Source organism: Schistocerca gregaria, chromosome 1 (assembly GCF_023897955.1).
Source record: "Schistocerca gregaria isolate iqSchGreg1 chromosome 1, iqSchGreg1.2, whole genome shotgun sequence".
NCBI lineage: Eukaryota > Metazoa > Arthropoda > Insecta > Orthoptera > Acrididae > Schistocerca > Schistocerca gregaria.
The window spans coordinates 739,983,842-740,011,667 of NC_064920.1; the positions used below are offsets into that span (position 1 = coordinate 739,983,842).

General features: G+C 37.5%; 1 protein-coding gene across 16 annotated transcripts in view; it reads left to right on the plus strand.

Moving 5' to 3' along the window:
* The window catches only part of LOC126267316 (longitudinals lacking protein, isoforms H/M/V-like), a 416,839-nt gene that overhangs the window by 244,872 nt on the left and 144,141 nt on the right, over nt 1-27,826 (plus strand). For 2 of the 16 annotated variants that reach the window (XM_049972447.1, XM_049972607.1), the window contains exon 8: nt 9,709-10,782. The exons of 9 other annotated variants lie outside the window; for them this stretch is intronic. In XM_049972447.1, the coding sequence (XP_049828404.1) occupies nt 9,709-9,983 (275 nt within the window). In that variant the 3' untranslated portion in view covers nt 9,984-10,782. Of the gene's footprint in view, nt 1-9,708; nt 11,611-27,826 lie in introns of those variants that run through there. 5 more of the 16 variants (XM_049972474.1, XM_049972501.1, XM_049972533.1 and 2 more) reach the window with 3 other exon arrangements.

Here is a 27,826-nt window from a genome sequence, read left to right on the forward strand (position 1 = left end):
AGACTCCTGATTCTACTGGAGATTTGAATACAAACCTTCCATGAAAGTTTACCAGTGAACCTCAGTCCCAGAGGACAGGTATTGTCACTTAACTAATCATGCATCATTGTGAGTCAAATGTTGATGCAAATAATTTGCATAAAAGATCTATTTGTACCAAGATTTATTGCAGTTAAGAGTGAAGCAAGAGTCCCTTCTCTCCACAACATGATTGATTATATTATTCATTTTCTAATATGAGTCTATATAAGTTTTAGTGACACTTTTGTTAAGGACACTTGAGGAATTTGGTTTATACAGTATCCTTCTGTTAACCTCTAGTGACCCCTGGTACCATGTATGATACATCCGTTCAAATGATGTTCCTACACAATGTGTGCCATTTTTTGTAAAAGCGCCGACTGTATTGTATTCAATATACTCTGCAGAACACGTTCCCAGCCTGCTCCTCAGAATGATCACTAGGTGTCAGGAGCAGTAAGCAACAAGTGTGTTTTGGATGAGTAAACATGCATTTTCTGGCATGAGGAGGAATGTATGTCATACAAATAAGCAAAAATAAAGTGATATTTATTTCTTCACTGATTGGTTTGTTAGCAACTCGATGTATATAATACATGACCTGCAACAATGTGTACATATAAAACAAAATTATTTATGAATATTTTACAATCAGTGGTGCCCACCAACACATTAAAGCTTTTTTTCTCAATTTACTGTATTAACTGTGACTTCAGGGTTTGGTCAATCTCTTCATGTGGTGATGGATTATTAATTCAATTTATTAGGCTGGTGCATAACTTCATAGCATTTTTTGTTTTGCGTTTTGGTATTCTGGTTGCTTTGGCTTTATTTATTGATTGCCATTTTTTATTTGTTATTTGTAGTTTACTGTTGCTATTTGAACTGATCTATCATCATTTTGTCATTTGGCAATAGTGAGTGGAGCTGTGTATGCTAGAAAATGGAGTGCCAGGGTGAGAAATAGGAATGTTTCTGACACATTCTTCTGTTTAAGTCCAATAGAGGGATGACATGAGTGGAGGCAGCCAGAAACAGTTTAAGCTGTGTATGGGGATATTACCATTGGACAGAGAATGGCAAGAAAATCGTATTCTCATTTTAAGAAGAATCATTTAAATGCAGTAATCCACACTGGTCCATGTCAGTGTAATCGAGAACTGCCTTATGTGAGGAAATGTGATCATTCCACCATCGTGCAACGTTTGCATGGAATGGGGTGGGTTCAAAAATCAGGTGTATGGGTTCTGCATCCTCTAAGCCAAAATCGCAATAATCATCAGGTAGCTGTATGAGCATCTCGGCTTGCTGATCATCCATTGGTTCATAAATAACACTGACCATTCCTATGAATGGCTGAACCCAAACAAAGCAGCAACTCTCCACACAAAGACCTGCACACATGCACAAAACATAATATTGTGCACCCAGTGAAACAGTGATGGTGTGGTGCACTATGAATTGCTTCAGCAAAGTGTAACCATAAATGCTGACATTTACTGTCAAAAATTGAGACGTCTTGCAGAGACAATCCAAGAACAATGACCAGGAAGACTATATGAAGTGATGCGACTCCACAACAATGCACATTTGCATGCTGTCTTCAAGGATCTTCCTCTCTGAATGAAAATACTCTCTGAACATGGCTCAATAAATTCTTAACCCAGAACCACATGATTTCTATTGTCATGGAATTGAAAAATTATCCTAGCATTGACAAGAGTGCTGTAATTAGTGAAGGCAAATATTTTACGGATGGTAAAGTATCTATTATGTACGTCTGGTGTATGTATTAAATTATGGAAAAATGCTACGAGCTTATGCACCAATCCAATACCTCATGAAACTAATTTTTGTTAATTACATTTCTTAGCTAAGGAAATGACTTAAGTGTAGCAAATTGCAATTAAACTAATTGAATTAATACAGTTGAGTGTAATATTTACAGTCAATAAAATTATTGTAGTGCATAAGCCAACTTCAGGAATGTAATTGAGTACATCATCATCGATTGTCCATCAGAGATTTTCCCAGTGAATATGTAATTTAAATTCTTCTTGCTGATCTAGTAGCATGAAGTTATTGATTCTGCACAATTTTCTGCAGTCATAGCTGCTGCCACCTTCCAGTGACAGCTCAGGATTGATCAGTTGGTCCACCAGAGTCTCCGTTTGCATTCTGTTTGCCACCCACTCTCTTCATCAGTGGCCACTAAAACTGATATGCTTCTACAATTTTGTGGATGACATTTTTGCCATGATGCCCCAAGGGTAGAAAACATGATGAGTTGCTGCAACATCTGAAATGCCTCTATTCCAGCATAATAGTTCAATTTTGTTGTGGAACATGATGATGCCATCTCAGTCTTGGATTTCCTAGTGAGACAGAAATGTAACAGTATGCTTAGCCACATTGTCTACAGAAAAGTTGCTCAAACCAGTTTATATTTACAGCTACATACTTTCAGTTGTCACCACAACTCACAGTGTGAAAGGGTCTTGTGTGCCTTAGGCCATAGAACAAGAATAATCTCCAAGGAAGAGCACTTACCCCCCTCCCCCCCCCCCCCTCCCCCTAAAGACCACATTCAAGAGACATAGATAAAATGACCAACAAATAAGGCACTCTTAGTGGCAGCCAGTGGCAACACAAAAGTGGGATGAGCAGGAGGCTACTCAGGCAACAGTGTACTTCTCTTATGTGTGTGATATGTTGAACAATGTTCTGCCCACCTCCCAACATCTCTATTTTGTTAGGAACTGTGAAGAATGATATGGAACTGCACAAGTGGGGAGTCTAATTGCCAATGTAGCAAATCATATATAGGGTGGGGGGGGGGGGGCTAATTGTGCAAGGCCTGATCAATCAATAATCCAGGCACTTCCTGTTATGTGAAAAAGTAAGGCAACCTTCTACTCCATGCTTCTTAGATGAGACTGAAACTGACTGAATGGATTGCATCTAATTCCATATTATTTACACTAGTGAAAGACTCTATTAAAAGAAAAAAGGAAAAGAATTCATTTGAAAGCTAGCAACGTTCTCCCTCTTGTTAATGTACCTACTCCTTGAATTACTCACAAATTTGGCTGTGACTTTCCTTTACCAGATTCTTAGATAAATATGTCTGCATATAAGTTGGTGATGTCACAGACAGTTGAAGTTTCATGAGAACAGCAACACATTTCATTTCTTCATTTAGTTTCTTACTGTTTTGTTTCAAATAATTGAGCATATTTGTATTTATGTTCTCCAAGATTTGAATAACCATCTGGATTTTTTTATGACTGTGATTATATATTTAATTGATAGTAAGCATAATTAGACTGCACTCTTTCTGAATCTTTGATTGAAGGTTATCTTTGTCCTAGAGAGTGATATATGTATTTACTAAGAAAGTATATTTTTTGAAGATCGGTATCAGCTGTGTTTGGAATATATTGGTAGAATTTTATTAATTCATGAGATGCCACAATCTATAAAAAGTTTTAATAATTTAAAGTTCAACGTTCACAATAGCAGCAGAATTGACAATGTAAGCTTTAGTGAGAATGGTGGTGCCATCTCCAAAATTTTAGTTGATCCTTTGAATAGTTTACATGCTAAGGATCCTGGAGCATGATACATGTTTGTTTTGTTTGGTAGTTAAGGCTTTCTTGTCCTCTGGACAAGACAAAATTTCTTATCTTATATAAATGAAGATTTTCAATTTATATGTTGTTATTGCGGTCTTCAGTCCTGAGACTGGTTTGATGCAGCTCTCCATGATACTCTATCCTGTGCAAGCTTCTTCATCTCCCAGTACCTACTGCAACCTACATCCTTCTGAATCTGCTTAGTGTATTCATCTCTTGGTCTCCCTCTACGATTTTTACCCTCCACGTTGCCCTCCAATACTAAATTGGTGATCCCTCGATGCCTCAGAACATGTCCTACTAGCCAATCCCTTCTTCTGGTCAAGTTGTACCACAAACGTCTCTTCTCCCCAATCCTATTCAATACTTCCTCATTAGTTATGTGATCTACCCATCTGATCTTCAGCATTCTTCTGTAGCACCACATTTCGAAAGCTTCTATTCTCTTCTTGTCCAAACTATTTATCGTCCATGTTTCACTTCCGGACATGGCTACACTCCATACAAATACTTTCAGAAATGACTTCCTCACACTTAAATCAATACTCAATGTTAACAAATTTCTCTTCTTCAGAAATGCTTTCCTTGCCATTGCCAGTCTACATTTTATATCCTCTCTACTTCGACCATTATCAGTTATTTTGCTCCCCAAATAGCAATTCTCCTTTACTACTTTAAGTGTCTCATTTCCTAATCTAATTCCCTCAGCATCACTCGACTTAATTCGACTACATTCCATTATCCTCGTTTTGCTTTTGTTGATGTTCATCCTTTCAAGACACTGTCCATTCCATTCAACTGCTCTTCTAAGTCCTTTGCTGTCTCTAACAGAATTACAATGTCATCGGCGAACCTCAAAGTCTTTATTTCTTCTCCATGGACTTTAATACCTACTCCGAAATTTTCTTTTGTTTCTTTTACTGCTTGCTCAATATACAGATTGAATAACATCGGAGATAGGCTACAACCCTGTCTCACTCCCTTCCCAACCACTGCCTTCCTTTCATGTCCCTCGACTCTTATAACTGCCATCTGGTTTCTGTACAAATTGTAAATTGCCTTTCGCTCCCTGTATTTTATCCCTGCCACCTTTAGAATTAGAAAGAGAGTATTCCAGTCAACATTGTCAAAAGCTTTCTCTAAGTCTACAAATGCTAGAAACGTAGGTTTGCCTTTCCTTAATCTTTCTTCTAAGATAAGTCGTGAGGTCAGTATTGCCTCATGTGTTCCAGTATTTCTACGGAATCCAAACTGATCTTCCTCGAGGTCAGCTTCTACTAGTTTTTCCATTCGTCTGTAAAGAATTCGCGTTAGTATTTTGCAGCTGTGGTTTATTAAACTGATTGTTCAGTAATTTTTACATCTGTCAACACCTGCTTTCTTTGGGGTTGGAACTATTATATTCTTCTTGAAGTCTGAGGGTATTTCGCCTGTTTCATACGTCTTGCTCACCAGATGGTAGAGTTTTGTCAGGACTGGCTCTCCCAAGGCCGTCAGTAGTTCTAATGGAATGTTGTCTACTCCGGGGGCCTTGTTTCGACTCAGGTCTTTCAGTGCTCTGTGAAATTCTTCACGCAGTATCATGTCTCCCATTTCATCTTCATCTACATCCTCTTCCATTTCCATAATATTCTCCTCAAGTACATCGCCCTTATATAGACCCTCTATATACTCCTTCCACCTTTCTGCTTTCCCTTCTTTGCTTAGAACTGGTTTTCCATCTGAGCTCTTGATGTTCATACAAGTGGTTCTCTTTTCTACAAAGGTCTCTTTAATTTTCCTGTTGACAGTATCTATCTTAGCTTTGCCATTTTGCACTTCCTGTCAATCTCATTTTTGAGACATTTATATTCCTTTTTGCCTGCTTCATTTACTGCATTTTTATATTTTCTCCTTTCATCAATTAAATTCAATATTTCTTCTGTTACCCAAGGCCGTCTCTTTACCTACTTGATCCTCTGCTGCCTTCACTACTTCATCCCTCAAAGCTATCCATTCTTCTTCTACTGTATTTCTTTTCTCCATTCTTGTCAATTGTTCCCTTATGCTCTCCCTGAAACTCTGTACAACCTCTGGTTTAGTCAGTTTACCCAGGTCCCAATTTATTGTGGGCAGTGTCGCTTATCTTAAAAATTCATTATTGCAGCACTGTTTTATTTGCCATCATTTATTTATTCAGTCATTCACTCATTCATTCATTCATTAATACATTGGGCTGTGTAAATCTTATCATGAAGAAGAGCTTTTGGGGTTGTGGCACTACTGAGGTTGCACATTAGCAAGCAGAAACAGTCACCGTAGGTTAGTTCTGTGGGGTTTACTAAGAACAAATAATGAGTGGCACTAATCAAGTCACATAGATTATTGAGAGTATTCCTTCTAGATTATGTTTATTAATGTATGTTGAGAGAAAAGTAGTTCTTTAGAGAAAAAAGCCTACTCCTGCTCACATATCACTAGTTTATCCAGGTCCCATCTCCTTAAATTTCCACCTTTTTGCAGTTTCTTCAGTTTTAATCTACAGGTCATAACCAATAGATTGTGGTCAGAGTCCACATCTGCCCCTGGAAATGTCTTACAATTTAAAACCTGGTTCGTAAATCTCTGTCTTGCCATCATCATATAATCTATCTGATACCTTTTAGTATCTCCAGGGCTCTTTCATGTATACAACCTTCTTTCATGATTCTTAAACTAAGTGTTAGCTATGATTAAGTTGTGCTCTGTGCAAAATTCTACTACGCGGCTTCCTCTTTCATTTCTTAGCTCCAATCCATATTCACCTACTATGTTTCCTTCTCTCCCTTTTCCTACACTCGAATTCCTGTCACCCATGACTATTAAATTTTTGTCTCCCTTCACTATCTGATTAATTTCTTTTATTTCATCATACATTTCTTTAATTTCTTCATCATCTGCAGAGCTAGTTGGCATATAAACTTGTACTACTGTAGTAGGTGTGGGCTTCGTATCTATCTTGGCCACAATAATGCGTTCACTATGCAGTTTGTAGTAGCTTACCCACATTCCTATTTTCCTATTCATTATTAAACCTACTCCCGCATTACCCCTATTTGATTTTGTATTTATAACCCTGTATTCGCCTGACCAAAAGTCTTATTCATCCTGCCACCGAACTTCACTAATTCCCACTATATCTAACTTTAACCTATCCATTTCCCTTTTTAAATTTTCTAACCTACCTGCCCGATTAAGGGATCTGACATTCCATGCGCAGATCCGTAGAACGTCAGTTTTCTTTCTCCTGATAATGACATCCTCTTGATTAGTCCCACCCGGAGATCCGAATGGGGGACTATTTTACCTCCGGAATATTTTACCCAAGAGGACGCCATCATCATTTAATCATATAGTAAAGCTGCATGCCCTCGGGAAAAATGATGGCCGTAGTTTCCCCCATCCAGACTGTTGCCCTTGCAACTACTGAAAAGGCTGCTGCCCCTCTTCAGGAACCACACATTTGTCTGGCCTCTCAACAGATACCCCTCTGTTGTGGTTGTACCTACAGTACGGCTATCTGTATCGCTGAGGCATGCAAGCCTCCACACCAATGGCAAGGTCCATATGTTAGCCAAATACACAGAAACTCTGCCCCTTTTCCACCCTGCCCCTCCATCCCCCTCGAACAATCCCAAACCTATCATAATGAGAAACTAATGATGAGACTGACCTGTCACAATCTGACTTATGATCTCAATGAGTGTCTCCTTTGTTGACTTGTTTTCATGATAATGTTTAAACAAAACGAATATGTATAACAGTAATGCTTAAATACCCTGTATATCAGTATCATATTATTATATGCTCCAACCTTTTGTAGGGATTCATAAGCAGTTTTCTTCTGGAGAACTCTCAAGAAAAACAGCCTCAACATTTTACTAGTACATGATAAAATCTTATTGTATACAATATCCAGAGTAGTAGGTGCATAGAAAGAGGACAAATGCACAAAATAATATATACTTGTCACAAAGGTGATTAAAATCCATCACCACTGAGCGTGCTTTTTACTGACTAAATTTGTTCTCTGATTTGGTTTTTGCTACCAAATGACAAATTTTTAAACAACAGAGCTTTGAACTACATTACACAGTATTGCAAGTTGCAGATTACATTTTAATCATCAGTCATTTTTAACTATACGTGGTGCAGTTTTCCTTTGTTCTGAAGTGTTATGTTATTGTTACTGAAGTGTTATATTATTGAAGTGTTATATTATTGGAGATCATCTCACATAGTATTAAGTCCTCTGTTGTCAGCAATGCTGATGGAGGATCACTTCTTTTTACTACTTCTGTATTTTTACATTGGAAGTATCACATGATCAACTCCAGGATTTATCAAAAGCATGTATGAAACAACTAAATATCTAAATCAGGACTGCTGGACTGAATGTGGAAGCTGGCTCTTCAAAATTGCAAGTCTGGAATTGTAACAATGTGCAATCCCAGCTGTAGGATACTCGTACAGTGTCAATATAACAAATATATAGTAATGTAAATAATTTGGGAGTTTAAGTTACAACACCCAAAATAGTAGAACTGTTGAATTGTTGGCAGGCACATACAGATCACACACTTTAACTTGGCCCATTTGTGGAGCATGCTGGGAGTGAAAGCGTGCAATAAGCTCAGAGTTCATTGGCTTCAGGGACAAGCCCCACATGCTTCTCCCAGAGCAGCCAGCTTACAGATTATAAAACAAACAAATGTGTGATGGGTTAATGCATCACAGAAGTGATGTGAAAGTAAGCATCACTTTAATGTCTGAATAATCTGAAATGGAATCTTACTGCACAGTATGATATCTGTCAACTTTCACCGGTCAGAGAGGGGTCGAGCTACAGTGCGCAGTGAGTTAACAAGTCTGAAATTTTAGCTAGCTTTTAGATAAATCCGTTTTCAAGCTAGAGTACAATTACTGGAACAACTGAACAAGGGCTATGGCTTTGACTATTTATCATTATGTCCAGATATGAGAAACATCCTACCCATAAGCCTTCCCATCCATGAAAATTGGTATTCCGCTGCCCTCCCAAACCACACAATGTCCTGGTCCATCTTTGTGCAGCATCCACTACCAACCACTTGCACATGGGTCATACCTCCAGAATCTGTCCAATATACTCACCCAACACATCCCACTCCAGTCCCATCACTGGCCTACCTTATACCATCACAGGCAGAGTCACCTGTGAAAGAAGTTGTGTCATTAACCACCCCTGCTGCAATTTCTGTGTATATGGGAATCAACTAGCTGTCCACCAAAAAGAGTGATCACCGCCTTGTGGTCAAGAACGGAGTTGACGACGCAGTGGTGGAACATGGCGCATGAGTCGTGCTTGGGTAGCTTAGGTGGTGGAGCACTTGCCCATGAAAAGCAAAGGTCCTGAGTTCGAGTCTCGGTCCCGCACACAGTTTTAATCAGCCAGGAAGTTTCATATCAGCTCTCACTCCACTGCAGTGTGGAAATTCTCATTCAGTGTATCCCCTGTGAAAGGCAAATTTTTTCTTTCAAGTGGACACACTCAGTTAACATTGATTGTACTTCTAAATTTTTCTTTGTTCTAGTTGGTCTGAAGTATATAGGGTATAGTATGCAGTTTGTGCTACAACAGGAAATTGTTGCATTAAAATTGTAAAATTGGTCGTGAGATTTATTTTGATTATAATCAATCAACGCTGTTTTAAAATTACATCTAAGAATGGTGTAAGCTTATGTTAATCAATTATGGTGCACTTCACAGATTAATAAAATGAAAGTACTTTTTTAGAAAAAAACAAAATGAAATGACATTAATATGTACTGAAAATGTAGCCCTTCGAAGAAGTAGCTAAGTATGTTCGTTAGCTACTGTTAATTGTGCAGTATTTTCAGAAAGGGATATTGAGACACGTTTTGCCTAAACTTCATTTTAATCATTGGTGCAGTATAATTTTTGCACTATTTAAAAGAGAAATATAACAGTTAAATTAGTTTATTGTTCATTTACCCCATGACATTGAATGTAATGTAGATGTGTTCTTTGTAGGTAAACCAAGATACATCACAAGTTTTCGAGGTAAAAAGCAGCTTGTTCATGATGGATACATATATCACTTACACTGGTATAGAGGTCAGAAGAAATATTGGAGATGCATTGAATATAGCAGAGGTTGTTTTGGTCGTTGTACTATGGATGATGATAAAATTATGTACGTTGTGTCACATACTCATGCTCAGCGTTTTGATGAGATACGTGAGAAGGAGCAGCTATCACACTTGAACAATGAACTTTATAATTTGACTTATAAAATTCGACTTTAGTAGTAAGATAGATAATGTCGGTGTTCGTAGTCTAAGAGCTTTAAAGTAATGTAAATATTATATATAATTATTCTAATGACTTGTTTTGTCAAAAGAGAATATTTTAAAAAAATTCTGTTAGAAAATTATTTGTGCTTTTCTAATTGTTATTTTAAAATTGGTTTAAAAAATACTCTAATGATGTAATTTTGAAATATCATTGCTGCTTGTAATGATATACTATGGAAAGAGGATTTGTGTTGATTTAAATCTTAATCTAATATCAGTGCTGGATTATTGGCCATCCAGTAGTTACATTGAATTGTTTAACAATCATTGTAGTAACTGTTCTGGTATTTTAAAACATTAAACTTCTTGAATCCAGTGGGACAAAGGTTGCTGCCCAAAATTGTTAAGCCTAGCTTAACAAGCAACCATAGGCTATAAAATTCTGAACGTTGCCATTATGAACCGTATTATGATTTTGTTTTCTTAAAATATGAGCAATATTAGAAATGTGCTTATGCATTGAGCACTTGTTGTACATTGAAAAGGAACAATTACAAGACCAAATAAAAGAGATTTGCATGATAGTTAGTAGTAATTCATAATTCCTACATCCAAAATCTACTGTGTTATTGGGAGAATGTGAGTTCATCAATTAATATAGTCATAAGTAGTGGAAACTGGAAATAAGTGACACATAAAAATACATCTGGGCACAGCAGCCAAATATTAAAGGCACAGAGTGTACTAGAGATAAATCCAAATGTAGCATTCTCTGCAGTTATGGACCCGTATATGGTTTATGGAGAGAGAAAGAGAATAAAAGATATTTATCATGGAATCTTAAATCTTGTGGTTTTAGATGATATATATTTGGTTTTGAGTTTTAGTATTACTCCCACAAAATCCTGTTACAGCTATTATTATTATTATTTTTATTATTATTATTAATTTTAGCCATGCTGGCTAAGTTTAAAGTCGTGACTGCATGGCAAAATTATTTGCGTTTTTCTGTTAACAGTTACAGTTATTTATTTTATGTTTAATTTAACACATTTTTAGCATGTTTTGCTCTTTATCAGGCATTTATGCGTAACAACGTTACTTAAAGTTACAGTTTATTTGAATGTAGTCATTTGCTAAACTGCAACTTTTATGGCTGTGAGAATGAGCTCAGACAAAAACAAGAATCTCACAGTATTCACTTGAGAGGAAGTAACTGTCATAGGTAAAAAAAGTTTGAAACAGGAATGGTTGAAGAAATTTAAAAAATAGGCAAGTCGCAATGTCATGATGTATAGAGGTATAGCAGTCCCCAACCCTAATGTTGATACAGTCCTACTGGACAGTCCTACTGGATGTGGTATACATTCACCATTCTCCAACCTTTGAGTTGTCTTACCAAACACTTAAAGGGAGAAATATAACTTAAAATTGGATATTGAACAATTGTTGCTTGATAGAGTTACTGAATGTCTGCTTGAAGGTTTTTGTGCCAAATTCTGTCCAACTGGCACATTACATCATCAAAATTGATGACAAGCCAAATAATTGATTGCACAATGGCCAGAGATGGACCAATGCATTATTGACTTGCTCAGTTTGTGAAGTTCTTTGTCTTGAATAAATCATCCAATTTTGCTGAAATTGTTGCCCTTTCTTTGTCTGTATATGTACATCACATCTACCAATTTCCATTCAATTTGGATAATTCCTTCATTATGCATTTTTATTTTATTTTGTTTTTATTTTTTGGGTGTATTATTAATTGCCAGAAATAACAATTATATAAAGTTAAAAGTAACCCTGTGCAATGATGAGTGTAGAATTATGTTGTGGACCAAGTTGGTTCTAAAAGTTAAATAGATTACTAAGAAGCAGAACTGAAATAAAGAGTAGTGCACTGAAACTATAAAATTACACACGGGGGAAAAGAGTACTTTACTATCAATTATCTTAACACTGTGAGTATTAGTATCAAAGCCTCGGTGATTTTCATTTCTTCTGCCCCAAACTTACTCTGATAGATGACTCCAAATTCAATCTTTTTGGGATGGATAACAAAGTGGAGGTAATGCACCAAAGACAGGTTGAAACTCCCCATGCTTATGAATTTTATTCATTGATGATTACTATAAAATGACATATTGTGTTGTTTTTGTCATTCGAATTTCTTCCCACAAGCGAATCTGATGATGATCAGTTTTGTTTCTACTATGGCAACTGACACAAAAATTGAAGCACTCAGAAGCAAGTCAAAAAATGGAATGAAACTTCACTGGCTGAGAGGGTATGTGATATCAGTGATTACAAAATTGAATCAAATTTTCAAAGAACTTGGAAGTGTGAGCACACTTATCATAATGATGTTGCATCCCCCTCTGGCTCAGATGATGCATTGTTTCAGTTGAGAAGAGCATCATGAAGACATTGTATCCTCTCCTGAGGCATGCTGGGCCACAGCTGTTTAACTGGTTCTTGTTATCCTGGATGCTGGCACTGGGGCATAGTTGACATCCAAGCTGGTCCCACACACGTTCTATTGGCAACAGATCTGGAGATCTTACTGGCAATGGGAGTACATCAACATCAGGAACATGTGTCGTTTGTGAATGAGCATTGTCCTGTTGAAAAATGGCACCATGTTACTGTCCCATGAGAGGTAACACATAAGGGTGTAAGATGTCTGTACATATTGTTGTGCTTTCAGAGCTTGCTCAGCCATTGCCGGTCATGACCTGAAGTCATGCCCGAATGGCTCCCCATACCGTGATGCCAAAACATTTGAAAAATGGGACCTCCCAACAAATCCCCAACCATATTCACTAAATGATGTTCATCTGGGGTAGTGCAGAGCTGTGATTCATTGCTGAATGTAATGTGACACCATCGCTCCATCGCTCCACATTCAGCCATTTGTGTTGTGGTGTTAATGAAAGTATACACATGCATCAATAATTCCCTAGTCCAGCTGCTGCTAGTCTCTGACCAATGGTGTGAGATGACAGCGACTATTGCAGGAAGTCCGTTTCATGTTGTCAGATGGCAGGTGCAGATGTGAAGGGTCTATGATGTGCATGGTCCACAATACTAAAATTCTCCTGTGTGGTGATCAGAAGTGGCCAACAATAACCATGCCAAAGAATGTGGCTGCCTTTGTGTTCCCATGCATCTCAACACTGAGCCACTGCCACATCAAATTCACCTGTACAATTCAAACTGCCAGCCAATTTGAACTCCACAATGAGATCCCCTTCAAACTCTGTCAGGTGCTGATAATGCTGTCTCATATAAGTATGTGGCATTTCCGTGTCCTTCACAATAACCACTCAACATCATATGCTGTTCACACATCTTATATCTGTATCAGCCTGGTAACAACACTAAACACAAACATCACTCTGTTGGCTGTTCCATCTGTTACAAAAAATTGCAGTAGTAATCATTTTCATACCCACACAGTGGTGTATACGTGTATGAAGGTACACTGACATCCACTTTTTTGTGCAAAATTTATGGTGTACCAGACTATCCATTTACTGAAATCCTTGAGTGTGTGTATCTACTGAAAATAACAGTGAGAAGTCACGTACAAAATGATTGTGATCTAGTATAGTGAATAACACTCTTAGCTCCACCTGCAGGGTAAGTCACTACTTAGATGTATAGAATACATATGCTCTGGCTATTCTTGGTGTTCTTTTCATCACTTCTGACTGATGATGATTTGATGCAACTTATTCTTTCTGTCTCTGTTTTGCTCCCTTATTTGTTCACTGCTTTAGTTTGCAAAAGAAATTTTGCTTAATGTATCACTGTTTGCTGGATCACAGTTTAAAATTTAAGTCCTTTATTATCTGTCTTTAGTCTTATTCCTTATACATTTCTACAGTGACAGAAATTTCATGATGGAAAGAAAAAAGAAAATTGAAAACGATGAAAGGCAATTGGTTGTAGCGAGACTGATTCTTAGTTAGTGGATGCCCACATCACTAAAATTGTAGGGGAACAAAAGGTTTATGTCATCTTTGTTGTTAGTGAAGGAATGATGGGGGCTAAAATGTGTATGACAAGGAGGAGGACGTTGAGAGGTAGTGGCTGGTGTGGGCTATAGAAAGATGGCGTTCAGCAAAGTAAGGAGCGAAAGGTAGCATTCATAAAATGGAGACAGAGAGGGCAGGCATATAAGACAACGTAACAAAGTCATGGATGAAAACGGGGTGGGGGGGGGGGGGGGGGGCGGTGGGGTGGGAGGGAGAATGAGAATACGTGGAAGAAAGTTAAGGGCTGAGAGCTACCTGTCTTTTTCCTATCACTCATCCCATTGTCTCCATTCCCTCCTCGCCATACACATTTTACCTTCTCCCAGTTGCTGCAGCCTGATCATCCTCTCATAAACAGTCAGTCTCAATGTGTCTGCAGTCATTGCATTTGGGTGTCTTTGTGATTGTATGTATGAGACATGTGCTTAGAGTAAAACAAGAGGCTGTAGTTCAAAAACTAGGGATACTGTTTATGTTTAAATTATAGGTAATAGGCTACAATGTAATAATGATATTTGTTTCTGTACTAGCCATATGTTAATCAGCAGCAGGTGAGTGGCTATTTTTCTTCATTTTTGTTTATTTTCTTAATGTATTTAGCTAGGTATTTCCTAGTATGTTATTAATAAATTACAGTTCCTGCTGTCAGACACACATCTGTACCTTAATTCTGGAATTTAGCTCACTGCTGATGAAAAGTCAATCTTTCTTGAGGATGAGTTAATAAGCATGTACACTATTAATTTAAATGCCTGTGCTTCTATTGGCAACTTTCTATCAGTATGATGTCCCTGAATGCATGTTCAAGCTTTGTCCCAGTGGCTTTTTACAGCTACTTCTCTGCAAACACTGCTCCATTGTTATCAAGTCAGAAGACAAGTGCAGTGTAATTTGATTTCTTTAGCTGTAAGGTGTTGCAGAGACTGTTATTCAAATTGTCTGACAGGCAAATGTGATACTGAATCCACTGTAAAAAGTGTATGTAAGACAGTGGAGAAGTTCAGTTGAGTGTAATCATATGTGGATAATGAATCAGGGTTAATACATGTTTTCCTACCTACTGTTGGGCAACTGAGTGTAATATTCATGTTAAAATAGATACCCTCTGCCAAGACCTATAGACTGTTCAACATAAGAACAGTCCTGATGTAAACATTATGCTGCATATTTTTTTCCTGTTTGCTATTACGTTATTGGATTTCATTTCCCACAGAGCTTCAGCTGTATATAGTTGGGTACAATAATAACCTTATGTTTTACATAGAAGTGTAGCTTGCCTACAGGGTAGCTAAATGCATAACACTTTATCAATGACATGAACTACCACAGCATATTTGTTTCTGTTTGCATTCCCCAATAATATTTCATGTAATCTGCTTCCAGGTACTTTATTTTTACACTTAATTTTTGAGAGATAGAGGGGCTGTCCAGTACTTACCTCAGCTCAGTACAGCTGATAGATACACAAAACAGAACAGAAAAATTACGTATTCTAGCTTTCGGAACTTTGTTCCTTCATCAGGGAGGAGAGAGGGGAAAAAGGGGAAGAAGGGAAAGTGGATTCAGTTACTCACAACCCATGTTATGAAGCAACAGGGGAAAGGTAAACAGGTAGGGTAGCAAAGATGGAGGCTTGGGTGTCAGAGAGAAGCCAAATCATTCTACTGTAAGTACTGTGCCAGCTTCAAACCAAAGAGGATTCATACAGAAGTAAAGAGGTAATAGTATAAAGATAAACAAAACTATGTAGGATGAAAAGATGCGTAAATGGCTAAAGACGAAAGGGAAAGAGGAGAAGACTGAAGAGTAAATGGGAGTGAGGTTGGTTAACGCAGGGGATGAAAAGATGCGTGAATGGCTAAAGAGGAAAGGGAAAGAGGAGAAGACTGAAGAGTAAATGGGAGTGAGGTTGGTTAACGTAGGTTCAGTCCAGGGGGATGGCGGGATGAAAGGCTGTGTTGGAGTGCAAGTTCCCGTCTCCTCAGTTCCGAGACACTGGTGTTGGGCGGGAGAAGCCAAATGGCATGTACAGTGTAGCAGGTTCCTAGGTCCCTAGAATTATGCTGGAGGGCATGGTCCGCTACTGGGTATTGGTAATCTCCTAGGTGGACAGTTCGTCTGTGCCCGTTCATTCACTCAGCCAGTTTAGTTGTCGTCATACCAATGTGACAGGCTGTGCAGTGCAGGCATATCAGCTGATAAATGACATGTATTGTTTCACATGTGGCCCTGCCTTGAATTGTCTATGCAGTGGGGCTGGAGTAGGTGGTTGTGGGGGGATGCATGGGGCAGGTTTTGCAGCAGGGTTGGTTACAGGGGTAGGAACTGCTGGGTAGAGAAGGTGGTCTGGGAATATTGTAGAGTTTGACAAGGATGTTATGGAGGTTAGGGGGGCGACAAAAGGCAACTCTGAGTGGTGTGGGGAGAATATTGTCAAGGAATGATCTCATTTCAGGGCTTGACTTGAGAAAGTCATATCCCTGTTGATGTATTCGAGGCCAGGATAATACTGGGTACAAGGGGGATTCTTCTGTGTGGTCTGGGGGCAGGAACATTGTTGTTGGAGGGGGAGGAATGTTTGCTAGGGAGATCTGTTTGTGGACAAGGTCTTCAGGATAGTTGCAGGAGAGGAAAGCACTGTTCAGGTTATTGGTGTAATTGTTGAGGGATTCGTCACTGGAGCAGACAGACATCCAGGAACTGAACATAACTGAAAGTGACGTTAGAAACTGAGCACTTCTCAGAAGGATACTAAAAGAAAAGAGGTTTCAGGACAAATCACCCTATAAAAAGATCAGTTCCCTTTGGACAAAGGAGAGAAAGGAGAAACATAACTAGTGAATAACGATTTGAAAGAAGAAGAAGAAGAAGAAGCAGAGTAGACCAAACATTACTCCTTCAGATAGTTAATAAAATCAACAAACAGCAGCAAATACTAAAACTTGGAATGCCATTCAAATTTTAAGAGAGGTAAATTAATATACATTAATACTCCTGTAATACACTTCTTAAGGGACCAAAGAGAATTGTATTTTAGGTTAGACAAAGAGCATCAAAAAATACTTGAGTATACTCAGTATAACTTACCTGTGACAGCAATGTGTGATTTTAAGAGTGTATTATAGGGATTTTGCTGCATAATGAAATAAATACTGAGGCCAGTTAAGGTATTACTCACCTCAGGCATTTGATAACCTCTGAACTCCTTCCATCTCTGAATCTGAATCTGAAGAAGGCATTTCATTAGTAGAACTGCCATCTTCAACAATAATAAGTAGCTGATGAATGACATAATCTATGAAACCATCCAAATGCCACATTTCATCTTATTCTTTTATTACATGTTGTTCTGTACCCCACTAGCATTTGGTAGTGATGTGGAACAGAGCTTCACACATTAATTTAAGCAGGTCCAGAAGCTTAAATGTTAATTATTTCTTGTAACCCTTTAACTTGGCTTCAAATAACTTCTGTGGGGTTCAAAGTGTAGTGGTGTGGCGGTAACCTAATGACAATATGACCCACAGACTGCATCATAAACTTCAAGCTATTTCAGTAATCACAATAGGATCAACTTGTGCTTTCTTTCCCATCAGGCAATTTACAATGTCTACCTCTGTCCAAGATTTTTGTGAGCTCTAATTTGGGTAGAATATCTTTGAACCATTTTAGGAATACTTCACCATTCATGTCTTCATGATAATCTCCAGTCTTTTTTTATTCAAAAATCAGTTCAGCTCCTTCAATAAAATCACAGTTGCTTTCTATATGCACTATAATTAGCCTTGTGCCTTTTCCCATCAGATTATTTAAACCCTTTGACAGACCTGCAACAAAGACTTGTCTCTTATCAATCAGTGTTTTGTTGGTCCACAGTTTTTCTGCCACACCTCACGCATTAACTAATGTTTCACTGAGGTAGTAAATCTTCTGTTTCTCACACCTGTACTGCTGAATCTGTTGAAGATAACACATTCTCCACAAAGGAATATCTGCGTGTGTGGACTTACGCTATTTCATTTCCTGCTTTCGAATTGAGAACCAATTTCTTTTATCAGTTTATAAAATATCATTGTTTTAGAAGAAGGCATGTCATTGTCATTATTTATTGCTTAAAGTACCCTGTTTATTGTAGGTTCTTTGTTATTGAAGCAAAATGCACACACTGTTGATCACATGGCATTTTTAACAAAATCGTCACATTTTCCTAAAATACATGACTGATGTTTTCCTGTTTTTCCTGGAGTTGCTTCTTTCTTCACATGCACACACTACACTTGTCACAGAAACAATGGTAAAATCGGATACTATTACTGCAAAGTCTTTACCAGTAGTGACTGATGCTTTTCTCAAAAACACTGAGAACTATAAATTTTTCACCACTTTTTAACAGCATTTGTCTTCTATGTTTCACAAAAGAACATAATGCAATTTCAGTCATTTTCACTTTACACATTGGAGAAACACAAATGAGTGTGAAGTACCACCATGACCACCCACATAATTATTGTGCGGAATATTTGGGGGGCGGGGGGAGGGGGGGGGGGGGGGAGAGAGGGGGTGTGGACTTCCTGCTATTTTCATCAGTATTCACAATGGGAGAGATTCTTCACACCTTCTTGATGTTTCTTCAGAATGATATATATAACTAAACGCTCCTGTACGAGAAGATCACCAGTTACAGATTGAGGTGTGCTGAGCAGTGAATTGCCACAAATGGAGGTTGATTTTCCTTCACACACTCCATTTACTTTCTAGTGTACACCACAGGATGCCATTCTGGAAAAAAAGAAAAAGAATAACTTAGACAGGAATTCAACTGACAACCATGTGTATACAGGTCATCTACTGTATCTACTACACGACCATAAGTTTGGTGATATTTTTATAATGATACTCTACCACATTTCTTAAAATTTATGATTAAAAGACGTGAAAATTTAAGGTTTCAGCATTTCATTTTCAAAGCAGAAACTGAAACAATGTTTACAAACCAAGTCGACATGTACCGTTCAGAACTAGCCATAACACAGTTTTTCAGAGAAAGCAATGGTAAAATATTATTTGAAATGAGGAATATATGGTGTGAGCATCTACATCTACATCTGCATCCGTACTCCGCAAGCCACCTGACGGTGTGTGGCGGAGGGTACCCTGAGTACCTCTATCGGTTCTCCCTTCTATTCCAGTCTCGTATTGTACGTGGAAAGAAGGATTGTCGGTATGCTTCTGTGTGGGCTCTAATCTCTCTGATTTTATCCTCATGGTCTCTTCGCGAGATATACGTAGGAGGGAGCAATATACTGCTTGACTCTTCGGTGAAGGTATGTTCTCGAAACTTCACCAAAAGCCCGTACCGAGCTACTGAGCGTCTCTCCTGCAGAGTCTTCCACTGGAGTTTATCTATCATCTCCGTAACGCTTTCGCAATTACTAAATGATCCTGTAACGAAGCGCGCTGCTCTCCATTGGATCTTCTCTATCTGTTCTATGAACCCTACCTGGTGCGGATCCCACACTGCTGAGCAGTATTCAAGCATTGGGCGAACAAGCGTACTGTAACCTACTTCCTTTGTTGTCGGATTGCATTTCCTTAGGATTCTTCCAATGAATCTCAGTCTGGCATCTGCTTTACCGACGATCAACTTTATATGATCATTCCATTTTAAATCACTCCTAATGCGTACTCCCAGATAATTTATGGAATTAACTGCTTCCAGTTGCTGACCTGCTATTTTGTAGCATTCTGATCAGCAAAAGTGTTGCAGGCTGTAAATGCTTTAAATCTTCTTAAAGTTTCATTAGCGGTAGTATAACATAAAATATCAAAACATAATTAGGGTCTATTTCCAGTGACCTACATATGCCATGACCACTGGCCAATCACTGTGTATGTGTTTCTTTATGTCAGTATTGTTCTTATGATGAATAATGGACAGTGAAGAATATTCTAAAAAGTACTTGATGGATGTTGAATTAAAATGAAATATGGAGCTACCCTTTCAAAACTAAAAGTAAATTTCAGAATGTCGAGTAGGAACAGTTGCAACCTCCAGTTAAGAAATAATTCAGAACAAAACCTTCCACATTGTTCTGAGAGTTACAGGAGCCAATACATGAATATTACCTGGTGAAGAATGTAAAAGTAAACAGTACAGCACAGTGTGATGCTCTACGGAGAACTAAAACCTGCAGTTCACCTCAGACGAAGAGATCTGGCATGACATTTTGTTGTTGTATGGCAATGACTCCCTAGATACTACCATTTGTGTGTCCAAACAGAAAAATCACCAGGTAAAATTGTTATAATATGCTCAGTAAGTTAAAAATGACTGTGTTTGTTGAAGATTATGCTGCGAATCATATAAAATCCACTGATGCACTGAAGAGTGGTGAAGAGAGACCGTTTAAATTTGGTAAATTTGCTCTAGCAATTGGAAAGGTAGGAGACATAAAGTGAAATAAAGATTAAAAAATTGGGAAGAAAGAAATCACTTCATTGAAAAGTGTAATAACAGTATTTTATGACTTAATAACATATTTTCATCAAATGAAAATTTTATTTGCTTTGACCACTTTCTCATGTTTGTTCCAAAGCTTCGTATTCTTTATAAAAATAACAAAGTTTGTGGAATATTTCAACTCTGGACTATAGTTTGAATTCTGAAACTTGAGTTTCTTTCATCATATAAAATGTTCATATAACTTACAAGTACCTATAAAGCATGATGTTGGAGGATGCCTATTGTATTCCTTGCAGTTGTGGCATGTTATATGTTGGGGAAACCATCATGACTGTTGATCAGACCATCATGACCACGGAGGACCAATGTACTGGGCATAAATCTCTCACATGTTTACCCAAAAAAAATTATCTGTTATTACTTTTATGTTGTACTTTCACGTACTGATTTGTTTCACGACCTTCGAGATTTGTTGCTCAGTTTGGTTCTATGAAACTAGATAAAAAGAAAAAACACACACACAGCTGAGCAAATCTGCTATTGCAGAGCACTGCCTTGACACTTGTCATCCCATGGAATATAAAAACACAGAGATTATAGAATGCACTTCCAACTAATGCTATAGCATTAATACGGAAGCAGTTGAACTAAATTAGCAGTTGGCTGATGGAGGTTCTTGCTTAAATACTGCATGGAATCATGCCCTCTCCCAGCTCAAATGACAGGAAGACGGAGTTAATGCTACCTCCTCACCTGTTGGTTATTATTAATACAGTTCATTAACTTCTGACTCATCTTTGGTTGTGCGGTGGCACTAGTGTTTCAGAGAGAGAGAGAGAGAGAGAGAGAGGAGAGAGAGAGAGAGAGAGAGAGAGAGAGAGGTGGAGGGGCAAATAAGATTAACTTATTTCTCACAGAAGACATTGGGCCATTACAGTGGCAATAACACAAATTAGTTCCAAATAGTTTACACGATCATTGACTTTCCCCTGACCAATTACAGCTGCTAAAGCTTCAATACCTTTGCTTCGTCAAAAATCTCATCAACTTCATTGCATTGTCTCATACACTGTGAAATATTGTATTTTCTCTGTGTAGCTGTTGATCCTCTACTTAAAGACAAACCTCCAGAGCTGAGGTAGCTAACAGACAACTGTCGGGGGTGACTGCCTCAGAGGTACCCATTTCAAATCTTGATTGTGGAAGACATTTTCACTGCCAGTAGTTAGCTGGCAAATGGAGGATAAGTGGTGATATAAACTCCCTGATCAACAGACTTTATGAAAATGTTGTGGATTAAATTTCAAACATCTTTGCAGAGCCTCATGGAGTGAAGGCATGTGGCATTGTTGTTTATGATCCATACATCAGATGGGGAAAATGTAGTCTGAAGCTATTTGGGAGTAGGTTATGTGCCAGCACATAGCTTTAATTTCCCATTGGTCATCATTATACAACACAAACTTGATGCCAGACTACATGTATTACAGTCACTTGCACCCAACAATCACACTTAAGAAACAGTTCTCACTCACCATGAGTAAAGGGGTTGTTGTGTACAGGGGAAGAAAACCCTTTCCAATGAGGCAGACAAACCTATACTTTGGGATCCCCCAGCCAGCAGTGCCAAATCATTCTTTTCTATTCTACTTAATGACTCATGGTTTTTATTATTGACAAATACACTTTATCTTAAGTTTCATGTAGTGATGATAAAAATCTCTTTTGTGCTGTCCTTATCTGAAAGTGTGAAGTGTCTCTGTTATCTAAGTTTGTAGAACAGAATGAAGCAGAGAATGACTCTGTTTGTAACAGATGTGTTACAGATTTTTCTATTTCATCCTTCTTCTTCCATGATGTAAATGGCATTTATGTACTGGCCTTTCTGTTCTGTGATTCCATGGCTGCAGTTTATCAGTATTTCAATCAATACATATTTGGTGCTCAACAAATTATTTTAATTTTCTTCACAGTGGAAAGGGAAATTCTCACACTATAGTTCAGTATCATTTGATGAATATATCATCAAATTTCTAAACTTTTTGTATGGTTATTAATGAGTTTAGTGGCCAGTTTGTAAATACGACATACATTGATTATAATTTATTTATGCATGTATTCATTTATTTCCCAGTTCTGATAACTGAGCAGTGCAATCATCATAAAATTGTACTTGGAGGCTCAGGTGTAATTACGCAAAATGGGAACACAAATACATTTTGATTTTCAGTGTTTTGTGGTGATGGTCATGGTCAAAGCCATATTTTTCTGCCCAACTTTTCATCTCCAGCTGCTGCAAACGTCTTCAAAACTTATGGTGACAGTTGATTCGTTCTGAAACATCTACGTAACAACTGGAGTCAAAATGTCATGTTCAAGAACATGACTTGAAACACAGTGAAAATCCCAAAAAACAATTATCATCAATAAAATAAACACTTGATGAAAGATTTGCATTATATTAATATTTTTATTGCTTTAAATAATTCCTTAAAGAAGATTTTGTTGTTGTAATTGTTCAAGAAACTGCTCAGTCACTCCACTTCATTGTTGTACCCCCTAACAGGTTACTGATTTCTCAGTTATCTTTTAAAGTTGTGTAATATTTGGTTTTCAGGCCAAAAGTGTAAACAAGTTTTGAAAGGTTGAGGGATTCTATCCATAGATTTTCTTTCTACAGTAGAAACAATATTAAAGTTGGCCCACTATAAGCTCCAATGAATGTGACATTTGGTATGTGATGGATATCTCAAACATGAGATATAATTTTTGCTGAAGTGTCACTTTTGAACACCACCAGTAAACACCATAGAAAAACTTCTTACTCCTCACCATATCAGATCAGTATTATTTTTGCATGTCCTTCATTGTGGAAGATGTAATCCTGTATCATAAATTCTTTGTGTTCTTTAGACTAAACATAACTATATGTTTATTCTTAAGGACTAAAACTCTACCCATCATTTCCAAAATTTATATTTCATGTTAAACATATAAACTGACTTCTTTCAAGTTCATTTACGTAAGATTTCCATTGCGGTAGTGTATATAACATTCTTTAATTATGGTAGATCATATATTAAACTAGAAATGTAAATGCTGTTGCACTTTCCCTTTTACAAACACAGAAAAGCATTTAGTGTACAAACTTACACTAATTCTGAAATATTGCTGTAGACTTTAGTGAAATCCTTCTACACAAAATTCAGAGGTAGGTTCAACATGAAAAAGGTGATCTGTATCATACTATAGCTGTGATGAGATACTACTAAACTTGAAAACCATAAACAGAATGACAATAATAGCTGTGAGAGGCAGTAGGGTTTTTGCTAACAAAATATGGCTTTGAACAACATCAAAGGGGCCAGTATTGTAGCATTTACAGAAATACTGTTAATCTCATTTGCTCTTCCCTTATTTGTAGGTATTTTATGTATTTTCTTGTAGGTATTTTTAAGATCCTGTTTATAACTAGAAAGTGACTATAATAACCAATAGATTAACTGGATAATTTGATAGAGAAAGAAGTGAAAAAAAGAGGGTTAACTGTGGAAAGAACCTGATTTTTCTCATAGCTTTCTATGAACACTCCTCCACTTCTTCCATCAGAATCGTGTGTGTGTGTGTGTGTGTGTGTGTGTGTGTGTGTGTGTTTTTGTTTGTTTTTATGTTTGCTTACACAAAAGCTGCTGCAGGAAATAAATATGCTAGCTCTAAAGCACTGATCTAAACTATTACGTGCTATGTACTAACACGAGATTTAAATGGAATCACTTGACATGACTCTTAAGACCTGGGAGCTTGTAAACATTGGTCTACACATTAAAATACACAACTACATTTCACTTCCTTGTGGAAATATGTGAGACACAGAAACTAAACTAAATTACTATGTGTCACACAACTAGTACAACTACTGGTGTCATTTTGATTTCACAACAGTGATTATAGTTAACCACAACAGTTGTTACAGTTAAATGTTATTGGAGAAATCATATTTAAATTCCACTATATCATATTGACGTTGTTTTTCCAGGCTCCCATAGCCAAATATTTTTCCATTTTGTCACAACTGAGTTAGTTCTCTCTCTTCAAAGACTCTTACATACACTGATTTTTTGAGAGAAATTTATTGACATAAAGTAGATTCATTTATCTGTGGCAATTTAAGCATGTTTGTGCATTTAACAGACGGTGAAATGTAAAGTATCATCATGTAATTTACAAATCAAGATTTGGCTATTGCATTTAGACTTCCTAGTTTACTGTTTATAAATATTACTTCCCAGATGGTATTTAATACTGTGGGATATAATTTCTGTTTCTGACAACCACAATTTCTTTCAAAGTAAAGGCTGCAGCAGGCTGATTCCATATGCCAGTATGGAGACACTAATACATTAAGGGGACCTCAATACCTTCCAGAGAATGAAAATTACCACAAACACACACACACACACACACACACACACACACACACACACACACACACTTGTGTGGCTACATTTTCATGACACCATTTCAACGAAGGATTTTTTTTCTTTTTCTTTTTCTTTGCAGTATGCAAGGGGAGAAACAAGGGGAGAAAAGAGGGTGAACAGGAGGAAGGGCTGGGGAGAAGGGTAGCTAGAAGGCTGCTGGGGAAATGCAGCAGGCACATGGGATACGAAGATGGCACAGATTGAGCTTGTTATGACTGATGGCAGAGGGAGTTTTGAGCAGTCCACAATGACATGAAGGAGTGGAATGGAAGGAGTTGACAAAACAGAGGAAAGGATAACTGTTGGTACGAGTGCAGAATGAGTCAGTTAGCAGGGGTGGAGGTAGGTGTGGAACAGGGCTAGTAGCAGCTGAGACCAGAAAGGTTATGAGATCAAATTAGGACAACTCTCATCTGCATTATTCAATGAAGCTGATGTCAGTGGAGAATCCAGATAGGTTGTGAATCAGGCCTTGAAATCAATTTATGTGTAATAACATGGTCTGCCACTGCATGTTAAGCTGTGTATCTGGCCTTAGTGTGGCAGTGGCTACTCATTTGAGTCAACTGCAGTTTGGTGGTCACACCAACATAAAGTGCAGTGCAATATTTACAGCAGTGATGGTATAAAACATGACTGCCTTCACACGTAAGATAGGACCAGTAAACTCTGATTCCTTAAAGAATCACACTTCCATGCATAAAACAGTGTTCGGTGTCTGATTACTTTACAAATGTGTTAAATATTTGATGTTAAGCATGAAAGCAAGAAAAAGTTTATAAGAGGTCTGAAATTAAGCATAAAAAGTTTGTTGGAAGTCACTAAGTGCTCTCATTATGAAACAATGTATGAATGTAGTCTTGGTAATTTGTGCTCCACTTTTAGCAAAATCAAGTTTTTAATATATCTCAATATTTACGATGCCAATCTCCTAAACTGTTTATCTTCCAGTGATATATTTAGGCAGGTACGTTAAGTGATGTAAATAGATACTGTCTGCAAAAGGTGTTGCGAATAGAGTTAGCAGTAAGGAAGTGATGATTAACAATTCATGCCTGATGTTGAAGTTTTACTGTGCCATTTTAAGCAGAGTGTAGTTTTCCATGTATCTAAATGTCTATGATGTCATATCTCCTGAACTATGTGTAGTGTAATAATATAATTGTGCAAATACATTCAAAGGTGTATGTGGATACTGTATGCAAACTGCATTATGATATACTGTATGCAAACTGTATTATGAATAAGTCAGTAGTAAAGAAGTAATAAATTTAAACTTCATGACTAATGCTTAAGTTTTACTGCGTGAAAAGGAAAAACATAGCAAGTGATATTTTTTTTTTTTCTTTTCGTCATTTTGTGGGTTTGTCAGCAAAGGCTGTAAAGGTTGGAAATTGTGTGTGAAGTTTGTTGAAAGCAGCTGAGTTCTCTCATTCTCAATTACTGAGTAGGTAAAATCCAAGTATTTTCGTGCCGTCAGTTATGGTGCCTCAACACAAACTCATAGTTTATAACTGTAATACTTGTCTTATTGTATTAAACTTCGAACATAAGATTGTATCTCTTAATGAATGGATTATGACAGCATACTAATTTCTTAAATTGGTCAGTAATTGTGTGAAGAATCGAAAATAAATTTGTGGTGACCCTGGAAGCTGTTAGATTGGAAAACTGCAACTGGTATTGGGTACAAGGTCTGAGACAGTTGCTTAGAAATGTAGATAGGGTAGAACAGGTTGTGACGGAACAGGAGTGAGATGTGATAGAATAGTGTATCAGGTATGTCTTGCTCCTGAGTTGACCACTGGGATGGAAGCTAACTGAAAGAATATGCAATGAGACCAACAGGAATAACACTTCTATTCAAAGACAGTAATGATATGAAAGTCATTATGATTTATGATGGTCCGCTAGACATTACAAAAGGGGGACATGGTTCTTAGTAGGCTGTGTGATCATCACAGATGACAGTGCATGCTCTGCAATGTGCTCCCATGCTGACCACAAGGTTTGGCAAGGAGTTGTAGCGGTATGGCATTCTACTCCTCCACCAGTGTGGGTGACAACTTCTGGATGGTAGTTGATGCATGTGGATGTGCTCCAGTATGCAGTTCTTGAGATATATTTGGCTGAAGTTGACTAGAAAAAAAATGCAGAAGCCTTTTAAAGTCTTGTACATTTAAAGGGAAACTTGGTCCATACAATATGAAAAATAATTTTTTTTTTTTTTTTTGGCTAATAATATCAAGTTTTCATGATGGCTTTTGTCTCGGATGGTCTCTTATTGCCCAGTAAGATTTACCATCCATATGAATATTTTGAAGCATCATCAAGTATATGATTTTGTAAAGTAGATGTCAATCACAATCAAATTAATAGCTTGCATTGGTCTGCCATGGCTTCTGCTGTTGCCAATTAATAAAAAACTGGTATTCATGTCACCAAGAGAGCACGACTAGGCAAGTTACATGATGATGATTATGATGATGATGATGATTGTTATTATTATTATTATTATTATTATTATTACCATTATTTTGAATATAGGGGCACTCAACAAAGAATCATCACACCATTCTCATATTGGGGTTGGGGGAATAGGGGGTGGGAGTGGAGGTCAAAGGCTGTCCCCACAGGTGGAGTCATTTCTAATGCAGTAAAATCCACTTCCCCTCCCCAGCACTTAAGGATTAAGGCAAGTCGGGCTGTGTGTAGTTGCCAAGCCTGTTAGTGAGTCAGTTAATAGAGGTTCCCAAGTATTGTTTAGGTTCTTTAAATAGGTTCCCAAGTCTTGGGAGTACTCAGTAGTGGTTATCAAGTGTCATGTATAGGTGTCTTGTGATGTCCGGAATTAAAAACAAAAGGGTATGA